The following is a 12561-nucleotide window of genomic DNA, read 5'->3' on the forward strand; positions in this document are numbered from 1 at the left end:
AGAAACATGCAAAATATGCGTATGAACGTATATTACTACTTGGTCCACAAGGCCAGAATTGGACGTTGGCTAGTGGCAGCGCTAGAGTGCTCGTGTGTTTGTAGAGTGAGCGAGATAGCATATAGTATAAGACATGTAAAAACAATTTAATAGACATACATTTGGTTTTCAAAATTTGAAATATTTGTTTCACCTGGTGTATGGTATACCCAAGTCCACGAGTCGACTTACTTGCTTCATTTTTGTTAATCTTGTCCAAGTCGTTTGCTCGGCTCATATATTTTTTTTTTCAAACACTTATTGTGCAGTTTGTACAGTTTATAAAAGCAATTGGCACACATTATAATAACGATTATTAGAAGCATTATGTTTACATATTCCAATTCAATGTTATTTGGTTCAACTTTATTTATCACGTTAGCAGTGGAATCCACTTATTTAACGTCTACTAGACCCATTATGGTTTTGTTAAAATTATAATTAAAATTATGATTATTATCTATTTCCTCACTGAATTTACTTATCGAGTTACTTCTCATCTATTTTATGCCTTTTACTCTCTTTTTTCTTTACATATGTCCCACACTTCTAAACGAGCGGAAAAGGTTCCGCAGGCTTTTAGAAAATTATTGTTTTATATTTAATTAAAATATGTGTGGATTATCATCTGCATCCTCTGCGTCAGCTGGTCGTCGCCGGTTGGCTGCACTGACGCTCCTTCGCAGGCGAAAGTGGCGGTTTGCCCCTCTCGCTGTTGATCTGCTGCTGTTGTCCTGGGCCTATGGGCTCAGGCGGGGCCGGTGCCGGTCTTCGCATAGGTCTTCGGCTTCATGCATGCGGAATTGCATGCCGCAGAGTTGAGAGGTCCGGGGCAGTCGATCGGGCAGACTTCTGGTTGTTTCGGCAGTGGCTTGGGAATATTCGGTTTTGTTAAGGTTTTGTGTTTTATAACTTTTATCTGATGTGCTGAGTGAGTTGTGACTTGTGGTACTCTATTTTGGAGTGTCTCTTTTAAAAATTCAAGCTCATTATAAAGTTTTTGCGCCGTCGTCCATGCGGGCGGTGTTGATTGAGCAAATAGCAGTCACTTTATGTGTGCTATTCTTTTGTTAATTTTGTTTTTCTGACCTCCACGTACCATCACGCACACTCTACTCACTCAGACGTTTTTTGTATATCCTCCTGGTATAGTTGCCACAATCTTCCCGATACGCTGCTCCTTGTGAGTCTAGTCACGGTCGCCATGTATTATCCGTAGGTGTTGATTGATTGAATGTATTTTATTGTATGAATTTGGTTCTCTTAGCTAAAGGCTTGCTAGCTGTCGGCGTAGCGGCAGAGCTGCCGTTTTATATAAACATTATATATAAATAAAGTAACAAAATGTAAGACGGACAGAGAGTGTGAGTTATGCATGCAAATATGTATATTAGCGGTCAGTATGGGATACATGCTGACCCGGCTCTAAGCGATGAATGCAATGAGGGCATATCATATTACGTTTGCACTTGAAATGTGTGCAATAACTTGGCACGCTGTCGCTGAGTGACAAAGACAATACCCTATGCATATTTGGCTAACAAAGTGTTGCCGCTCAATATTTATGCTGAGTAATAAGAACTCGTTTGTGCATACACTATACTACAGCGGATTCATTGTTGATCATCGGTAAATCAAGGATCCGACTTAATTGTTCGGAAAATACCCTTCGATTATTTTCATACCATCTCGTTTACAGTTCACAAGCGCCATTATCAGCTGAACCTGAGAATAGATGAGCTTATCCTCTCTGTTTCCAAATAATTCCGCAAATAATTCCACAAACAGGTCCCATTCTCTAGGTTCTCTAGAGAATGTGAGTAGCTATATTTTCGGCAACACTGGTAGTTCGCCTCTCACTGTAACATTCTTAATCTTACATTCATTGTTCATTTTTATACCCTTGCAGAGGGTATTATAAAATTGGTCAGATGTTTGTAACGCACAGAAGGAGACATTTCTGACCCCATAAAGTATAAATATATTCTTGATCAGCATGAGAAGCTGAGTCGATATAGCCATGTCCGTCCGCCCGACCGTCTGTGCAAATCAACATCACGCCGCCATCTTAAGAGCTATCGAAATGAAACTTGGTATTTGAGCTACTTATATCCCGGAGCAGATAAAGTATGGAAATTGTCAGGATCGAACCACTATATCATATAGCTCCAGAACAAACATTTTCATAAAAATTGGAGTATCCCCATGATGATACTCGATGATACTACTACTACGATGATAGTATTGGATATAAAAACTCAGATTCCAAAATTTGAATCTGATCGGATAAATAGAACACAAGTTACAGTCAATATAAATCGGTTCAACCGCTGCCGGCAGCGCTGCTTGCTGCCTACTACGTCATCATCAAAACGAAAGAGTACATGCATACACACACAGACGCAACGCTACATGAACTGTATGTGTATGCGTGCCGTGCGTTGCTTAGGGAAAGATGGAAAGTTTCTTCCCTTTCCATCAATTTTAGTAAAAAGAGTAATACTGTTTTGTTAGTGTATTGATGAATTGAGTTGCAGGGAAAGATATTTAAAAAAGTAAAAATATTATTGCCAAGGACTGCAAGGGTATAAAAACTTCGGCCTAGCCGAGGTTAGCTTCTTTGATATTTATTTCTAAAACTGATAGTGAACTCTGGAGACCGAATTCTAAATCATCCATAGCAATGGTAATACACGCCTGTACTTTCTCCCATAAATAATTGATCTTATTAACATATATTATACAATTGCCTGTTTTCTATAGTGGCTAAATCTTTGGTTACCCTGGTTAATACTAGCGCTTTCATTACTGGAGGTCGCATTTTCCCTCGACTTTCCGTTGCTGTCCTCAAAATTTTGTAACATCGTTGCATCTGCTTCACTGTTTTCCGAATCAACAGTGCCCTGCCTGCTTGACTCTTCTTTGGCTATTAATCTGGCTGCCATATCTAAACCTTCCTCATATTTTCCATCTGTGAAATAGAGTTGTTCGGTTACTCCATTCTGTAGCATTTGAGTATGGTAACTAATCCATTGCTTCTGTATGTCCCTCACTTCGTTAAGAATTTTGCTAGTTAGCTTCCTAGCATCTAACTCTTCTATCTTCTTCAACCTTTTATGCAACTCGTGCTGCTTCGCTATCAATTTTTCAGTTTTGGTAAGGATATTAGAATATTTCTTCTGTATGTCCCTCACTTCGTTAAGAATTTTGCTAGTTAACTTCCTAGCATCTTACTCTTCTATCTTCTTCAACCTTTTATGCAACTCGTACTGCTTCGCTAACAATTCCTCAGTTTTGGTAAGGAATATTTTTGTCTTATGCGTATATTAGAATATTGATATAAGTATATAATAATAAAATTAAAATAAATTGATGTACTTATTACTTTTCTAAATTATATCTTATCTGTTGATCCTGTTGTTGACACCGTTCGTCACTGTTGTCCGCCAAGTAGAATTTTCCAAGTAGAATTAGCCAAGTAGGGTTTGCTGATAGTCCCCTGCAGCTTGTCGTTTCTTTTCATTCGTCTCGCCTCCAGTCGCCTCTTCTTTGCAACTATCTTGTTGCTCTGCTGCTGTTTCTAGTTGCTAACTTGCAACTATATCCACTAGTTAACTTTTTTTTACATTTTTTTTTTTGATATTACGGATGCGAATACGCAACTACAGAGTTCTTTTTTTCTCGAAGGACCAAAAATGAAGAGGATTTCAGCACCGCAACTAAAAACACGATCTTCATTTCTTTAATTAAAAATATGAACTGATTTTATTAATAAAAGAACGGAGTTTTTATAGGATATCTTAGGCTCCAGGCGTGACAATTGATCTTAAAATATCTTATTTTAATGAGACTCAAACCCACGTTTTCGGGGGTTGAAAATTTTTATTATTTTGGGCACGGCGTCGGCCACTTGACATCCTTCCGTTCTGATCTTTTCGGTTAGTTTAGAACTACAAGTGTTTTTTCCCAACGTGTGTGGCTGATTGGAATTTTAGTCATATGCTAGGTTAGTTGTTCTTTAATGCATCTGATTTGATGAAGCCATTTCAGATGAACACGATTTTTAATCTTAAACAGACCCAATTCACTCAAAACCTGTGCTTTTTGCAATGTGAACTACTCGGCTCACTATAAAGGCTGCTCTATTTATCAAAAGTTTCTTAATCGCAACAGGAATAACAAAAGATCCCCGATCCAACCCTATCGCTCTTCAAGGAAACAATCAAACCAAAACTCTCATCAGCAGACCAAGTATAACATATGCCCAGGTAACGAAAGGCATATAGCAATAACTGATCGAAACCCAGCAAATTTAGGTGAAGTGTTTTGTAGCAGAGATGCACTAACAGCGAATAGATGCTTTACTGAAACAAGCGGACTCGGCTATTGTGCTAAGTGCTATTGAAGAAAAGAATTATTGCGCTGCTGTATTTTTAGAAGTAAAACAACAAGCCTTTGACTGAGTACGGCACTCTGGACTGGACTAAACGTCCATGATCTTTTTGTATCATATCTCAGAGAAACAAGATTTAATGTGCTTGTTAGAGACGCATTCTCATCCTTAAAACCGATCTGCGCAGGAGTTCCATAAGATAGCCTACTCGGCCCTGTTTTATACACACTGTTCATAGGCGATATGCCAACTCCTACCGAGTCCACAAACAGCGGCATTATGATTGCTACGTATGCTGATGACACGGCTATTCTCTCCAGTACATACGACATTCAAAATGCGATGGCAAGCCCTTCAAACATATCTACACGACTTCCATGCAGGAACCAAACGATGGTGCATCTCTATAAATACCACCAAGTCAATTCAAACCACATTGGCCCCAGAAGATTAACCTGCCCTAACATTTAACAATTAAACAATTCCGACTGCTCGCAGTGCTACATATTTGGGCTTCACGATAGACAGAAGATTAAATTGGAAAAAACATGTTCAAGAAACAATAAGCAAAAGCACCAGAAAACTAAAATGTTGGACCTTCAGAGGATTCAGTCCACATATTTGGACGTCACGATAAACAGAAGATTAAATTGGAAAAAAATATGTTCACAATAAGCAAATGTACCAGAAAACTCAAAATGATTGACTGGATGCTCAGAAAGCTCAGCACGTTGTTCCTTGCAAATAAAGTAAATATTTACACGGCGATAGCGGTACCCACATTCACATATGCCCTTCCTATTTGGGGCTATGCAGCCACATCTACTGTAAAAAAAATCTCCAAAAAGCTTACAGGATGGTACCTGCGAAACTCAATTCACCACGACCTGGGCCTACCTACGATAGCTAAACTAATAGGCCGACACAGCATACGATATAGAGACCGCCTTAAAGCTCTTCCGAATTCCTTAGCCAAGAACCGTCAACACCTCCAGGCGTAGGCTAAAGCGTTTTTTGCATTTTTTGGACAGACGACAACACCGATTGTTCGATAACATTGACTTAATTTATAGTGCTCAAATTTGTTGTAAAAGCTGTCTGAAGCTGAGACAACACACATATATTAACATCAAACCAAAAATAAAACAAATATATAGAAAAAGTGAAAGAAAAGTTCACATTTACAAAATATTTGTAAGAGAAGTTGAGTTTGTGTGTAGAGTGAACTTGCTACGTATATAATAGATTACTCTTTCAAATAAAGTAAAGGTTCTGTTCTTAAATTAAATTTAGATATGTGAACTAACGTTATAAAATATAAGGAGAGCCATAAGATTACGAGTTAACCGTAATTTTGCTATTCTGTTAAGTCATTTTCTTGTCGTGTGAGTGACCGAAACACAGTAAAATTTGTCTTGTCATGTACATTTTTTGAGAAAAAGAGATGAAAATGTATTATATACGTCAGATGGGATCAATAATCATAAAAATAAAATAACTATTTTTTCGTAGATCTCAGAGACTATAAAAAATAGAGTCACCAAATTTGGAAGTATTATCTACGGCGGTAAAATTTATTTCAAATTTTTCCAGCGCCGCACTCGGCCCCTAAATTTAAACATGCCCCTTTCCGCCAACGCAATTAAAAAAAACGTTTTTCTCAAAGACTTTTCTAGCTAAAGACTCCATATTTTGTATGAATAATTTTGTACCTCGTGCAATCAAATTTGGAAGGCAGATGGAAGCTTCTCCGACCCTATAAAGTAGGTATATATATTCTTAATCAGAATCAACAGCCGAGTCTATCTAGCCATGTCCGTCTGTCCGTCCGTCTGTATTAAGACGCAGATCTCGAAGGCTATAAGTGCTAGAGTTACCAAATTTGGGATGTATCCTCGTGTAGTATGGAATTTCGGCCATGCCCACTTACGCCCCCAGGAATCACATAAAATTATTTTTCTTAAAAAGTATAATAGCTAGAGACATATTGGTTCATATTTTCGTTTAGCTAGCGCGCAGAAACTAATTGTTTAAACTTTTTGCCACGCCCCCTTCCGCCCCCGGAATTTACATAAAACTGATTTTCTTAAAAACTATGACAGCTACCGACATCAAATTTGGTATGCAGACTAGTTTAATAGACGCGCAGAAACTGGCTATTTAAAAATTTTGACACGCCCACTTCCGCCCCCGCAAATTAAACAAAACTGATTTTATCAAAAACTAACAAAGCTAAAGTCACCAAATTTAGTATGTATACTGGCATAGTATGCGCGCAAATATTGGCCGCGAATTAAACAAAACTGATTTTATCAAAACTAGTCTGTACGTTGGCACGTTATCGGTTCCGAAACTGCGCTCTTATCCTTCCTTATCTATTACATTTAATATTTTCTATTTCTTTAGTTTAATTTATGTTTATAACTGTAATACTCCTTTGCCTCTAGGTCGCAGTGTGTAGAGGCTTTAAGATTAACTTCACTGGTGGTCTGGCGTTGAAAATTATTAGCAGGTTGAAAATTATTAGCAGACAACTGCTGGGTTAGTTTAAAATTACAAGTGTTCTTCTACAATGTGTGTGGCTGATTGTAATTCTCTTAGGAAGGTAATGTGAACAAATTACATAATGTGTATGATTTTTTCATCCACAGTTTCGCCGACATTAAAAGCTGTAAACCAGTTAGTTGGAGCCCCAATTGAACGTGAAGTAACATTAGAATGCGTTGTAGAAGTATATCCAAAACCACTTAATGGCTGGTACCGCAACGAAGGTAATTAATGCTTTGAATATCAGACACGCAAATCTAGTGTTATTTAAATTATTTAGGCAACCTTAAGCTGCACACTGGCAACAAGTATAACATTTCTGAAACAATGACAAACCTATACACATGGCACCTCAACCTAACAATAAGGAACCTGTCGAAGTCCGACTTTGGTGCTTATAGCTGTTCTAGTGTGAATGCTCTTGGAAAAAGCGAAACGCGAATTCGATTACAAGGTACGCTATGAAACTTTCAAATAGATGTGTACAAAAACTTTCCACACATGTATTCTATCGACGTATGTATATTGACACATAAATTTATATTTCTCATTGGCGTCTTTTGTATTGAAATTCTGCGCTTGTCCAACTGATTAGTGGCGGGCGCATTATATTTTGTTATTTATTTTTTTCTTAACAACTTGGTGATTTTCATAAAAGTTTAATACACCTATAAACGACATTGATCCATATCAGGTAACTATATTTTATAGCTCCCATAAGAGCGATCGGTCGAAAACAGTGACTTTTGTCAAAAACTTCGTTACTTTTTACGCAAATGTAATCAAAATGTACCATTGATTTTATAAATAAAAAAAAATTGTTGTATTTGTTTCATGGTGTACCGAGAGGCGACCTTCATTTTAAATAATTTTTTAATTTTTCCGCAGTTTTTATAACCCTGCAAAACACTATATTAATTTAGGTCAGAATTGCACACTTCTAGAATACAGCATTTCCGACCAATTAATCCAATATTCAATGTTTTTGGAGTTTTCAGTTTTTCGTCTTTTAATTTTGATTTTATCTGAACGGGACACGTTTTGTAAAATTTAAAATATGGATAATACAGAAAACTAACATTAATTGTTTTCCAACAATTTAAAATTTATTCCCAAATCCACTTTGGGATAATTAAAAAATTGGAATGTCGTTTTCTGTTCCAGTTCTCTGGACAATGGCGCTATATTAAAATATTTTCAGTACTGTCTATGGGTAGCCCGACACCTTTTTTAGCCAGGCGGCCCTCACTTTCATTTCCCTCAATGACTTTGAATAGGGATTCCAGGGAGAAGAAAAATAACCCAATCATCATTCGTTAAATTCAAAATATGAACTGATTTTATTCACAAAAATACGCAGTTTATATAGGGAATCTTAGGCTCTAGTAGGTGACAATTGTTTAAGAAGATCTTATTCTAGTAAGACTCAAATCCGCGTTTTCGGGGATTGTTAATTATTATTATTTTAGATACTTCATCCTACCGTCCTAACGATAATTTGGGTCAATTTAAAATTACCAGTGTTCTTCCACAACGTGTGTGGCTGATTGTAGTTCTAGTTACATACTAGGTTAGTTGTTGCCAGAACTGTCTTGGAACAGAGGTTCACGCACGACTTGTTCAATGAGATTGTTAGTGCCACTTCTGCCACCATCTTTATTGCAAATGTTTCTGCCTGAAATATGCTGCAGTGGTGTGGAAGCTTAAACGAGAGTCGGATAGGTGGAATTGAAGAGTATACCTCTGCTTCCACCCCGCTGACAATTGAGTGGCTCAAGTTTTGGTCTGCTTCTCAGTCTTTGGGACCCATAAACACAGGTGCTTTGAATTTGGAAGACGTTGTGCCGTCTTGCTATTAGCTTGGGATGAATGTCTGTATAAATTATTCCAATTAGCACTTCCAGTGCATTGGTGGTCTCTTTGTGCTTTCCTTACATTAGTCTTCTAAGACAGTTTTCTATCTATCTATAGGTCGAGGTAAGTGATCTGCTGTTTTTTCCTTTGGGTAGGTCTCTTGATAAAGAAAATTATTTCTGTGTCTCAGCGGGTATTCTTGGTAGTGCAACGCTTTCTAGGCAGTCGAAACAACCGTGTGTATGACTGTCTCTAACGCCGCACCCTTTGTGTACGTATAGCCGTTTTTCCTGCGTCTTAAGGACAAATGAGGTAAGGGGTATGGGTCTGTAGTATTTAGTGCGCATGTAGACGATTTGTACTTGGATTTGATTGCCCACTCTATTTTTCCTCATTTCCTTGGCAGATCACAGCGGATTTGCTGGACATTAGCTTTCAAAGTCGGGCTGTTTCCATAGTTTTGTCCAGTTGTTGACAGAATATCCCCCAGGAGTTCCTTTTTGATATGTTAAACAAGTTTTAGTATGTGCAATTATAGGTTCGATTTGTTTGATTCATAGTATATTTAGTTGTATCAGGTTCTTAAGAGGCAAAATTTTTTGCAAGGACTTTTTAGACAAGAAAGTCTTCAAATGTATGAGGAAAACTGTAATGGAATAAGAAGAGTGGAACCTTTTATACCTCTATCTAATATTGCAAAAATTATATAACCCACGGTCTTATAGGAAACAGTAGAAACATTTACATAAAGATCAAATGTATCGATCACGGTATGAGGAACAAGGTAGAAAAAATCCACTGCACAATCAGTATTACAATAATTACATAAGAATAACCAATTAAAAAAAGTAACGTTGTTTGGAGAGATTGTAGTTTGTATTCTGCAAAAACATCTACGACGTGTAACTTTGACGATATTCATTCAGTTAATAAAGAAATTGTAAAAAAAATATCGATTTTGTATGGATGGATGGATAATATGCTGAGGAACACCATATTAAGGGTTCCACACTGCCGGACAATATTCTAGGGTAGGAAAAACCAACATGAAAGGGCTAGTCACATGGGTACCCATGCCAGAGTGCTGAAATGGGTACACAATCCAGGGGTAGTAAAAAGAAATAAAAAAATTTAAAAAAATTTTTTTTTTTTTTTATTTACAATCTGTCCTTGGACAATCAGTAAATTTGGAGATACATAAAACATAACAGGAATAGTCGGCTCCACTGAGTCAACTATTATATATAAACTCTAAGTTGTACATAATGAGTAATTATTTATATCTACTTAAGTATTTATACAAGTCTCTGTGCAAGGGTTTCATTTTATTTGGTTTATATATTTAAATTTATGTATGTATAATAGATGTAATTTTTTTAGTCTTCTTGTTGGTATATTATCAAGTAAACTTACATCTAATGAGTTGGGGTGATTGTGAAAAAATGTTAAAATAGTTTTAATGAAATTTTGTTATTTATTTAAAAATAAATTTTTTTAATTTGAATCTGTTTCATTTTCATTTTTCTTTTTGTTCACGCTACTGTTTTTAAAGAAACGCTTCTTCTGCAGCTACATGGCCTTTCGCAGTTGTTCTTCGGGTGATCCACTGCCATCAACCAAATTTATTGCATCTAGGGAAAAAATGTGAAGATTAAATTTTGTAATTAAATCGGCAATGAATTAAATAATACCTTCCAAGTAATACTTCATAAAAAGTGCTCTCGTTTTTCAAGGCTGCTTTGCCTTGAACGCCATATTTATCTTCGATTTTATTATTTATGCCACTGTCAATGTTTATCACATTTAATACTTCCTCAACTTCTTCCATTTCATCATCACTTTCATTTTTTTTTTTTTTTCTCCCTTTTCTAATATCGCGACACAATATAATTTGTTTATATATTTGGCTTTCTGCTCCTGTTTGAGCCTTCTTAAATGCCTTTCACTATACATGTAAGAGATAGAGATACCAGATAGCTGGCAATGCACCACACTACACTGTTTGCTGGGTAGTCTGGCTCGGGAGCAAGTGTTCGTTGGGTAATCGGCTCACAGTTGGCAGTCTCTCTCGTTGGTCGTTAGCCGAAGTACGAAGTTGTCTCAAAGTTGTGTAAAAAGTCGATTTAAAACTATTAAATGCATCGTATATATTGACTCTGTATTTACATGAACCTATTAAATAACCATTATAATAAACATTAAATTAATCCAAACCTTACATTTGGGGGCTCGCCCGTGTCGAATACAGAGACTTAACCATATGTGATCGTGAAAAGTCGAGTGTCGTTTTGTTAAAAGTTGCTAAGTTGTTATATGCTGCTGAAAAGTTGTTAAAGTTGTTACAAGTAGCTAAAAACATTAAGTTGTACTATTCCAAACAGAACATTCTTTGCATCCACGTGGTCTTAAAATCAGTTGCATAAAGTTGTGAAATTCGAAGCCGCCCTAGCGTCGCCAGAAAATTCTCGAAGTTAGGCAAACAAAAAAAAAAAGAGAGGAAAAGAGACAGAACAAAAAAAAAAAGGCGCGAAATATCATGTCGACGCCTCAGGCGAGGAAAAAGTTGCGAAGCCGGTGGTAAAACGTGGGAGTCAAAAAGAGATAGCAGATACTAAATCTAAAACAACAAGTAAGAGCGAGAAAGCTGAACCCGCAACGCCGATTCCAATTCAAAACAAGATGACAGATGAACTTGAAGTGTGCCCAAGTGAATTTCATATAGAGGAAGCTGGACAGTCTGGAGAGGCGAAAATGGAACAAATAATACAGCTGCTGAGCCTAAAAATTCTGTCCGATGAGAAACGTGATGGTCAAATGAAAATTTCTGCGGAAAACTTTGGAAAAGTTGTGGGCGAATATGATGGAAAATCTATACAAGTGGAAAAATGGTTGGAAGTATTTGAAAGAAATGCCGAAGTTTATGATCTTAGTGAGAAGCAGAAATATTGCAATGCCAGAGCTAAAGTGAGTGGTACAGCCCAACTGTTTCTAGAATCCGAGAATATTTGCAATTATGAAGAACTTAAAAGCGCCCTAGTGGAGGAATTTGCATGTAACTACAATAGTGCTGACATTCATCAGCTGTTGCAAGAAAGAAAGAGAAAGAACAGTGAGACACTGAATGAGTACTTACTTCAAATGAAAAAGATAGCTTCACTTGGTTATATTGAAGATGCCGCTGTTATAAGCCACGTTGTCAATGGTCTGGATATAAAAAATGAGTATAAATTTGCAATGTATCGTTGTAAGTCTTTTAAGGCTTTAAAAGAAGAGTTTGATATCTATGATCGTTTAAATATATCGGAAAGAAAAGGCAATAAAGAACAACAAAAACCATTTTTCAAGCAAAACAACGGGCAAATAGCTAAAAAAGAGTATTGTTTCAACTGCGGATCGGGAAATCATAAGCGCAATCAATGTGACGCCGGAACAAAATGCTTTAAGTGCAACCAAAACCAACATATATCCCGTGACTGTCCTCAGAATGCTGATAAAGTTCGTGTTATTTCCAATCGCAGTCGTTTAAAGAAAATCCGTATAGATGGTGTAAAAGTCGAATGTCTGGTAGATACAGGATCAGACGTCTCAGTGATCAAAGAGAGTATTTTCAAGAAGTTAAAAAACGTGGCACTAATTGAAATGTACGTATGTTGCACGGTCTAGGCAATGGCACAGCAAAGCCTATTGAACACTTCACTGCAGATGTGGTCGTGGATAAGTTGAACACA

General features: G+C 36.9%; 1 protein-coding gene across 1 annotated transcript in view; it reads left to right on the forward strand.

Moving 5' to 3' along the window:
- Positions 1-12561, forward strand: part of DIP-lambda (Dpr-interacting protein lambda) — a 206339-nt gene that overhangs the window by 90626 nt on the left and 103152 nt on the right. Inside the window, exons 5-6 of the mRNA XM_068293340.1 lie at positions 7084-7203; positions 7260-7433. Of these exons, the coding sequence (XP_068149441.1) occupies positions 7084-7203; positions 7260-7433 (294 nt within the window). The remainder of the gene's footprint in view (positions 1-7083; positions 7204-7259; positions 7434-12561) is intronic.

This window comes from Drosophila tropicalis, unplaced genomic scaffold (genome assembly GCF_018151085.1).
Source record: "Drosophila tropicalis isolate 14030-0801.00 unplaced genomic scaffold, ASM1815108v1 contig_1, whole genome shotgun sequence".
Classification (NCBI taxonomy): domain Eukaryota; kingdom Metazoa; phylum Arthropoda; class Insecta; order Diptera; family Drosophilidae; genus Drosophila; species Drosophila tropicalis.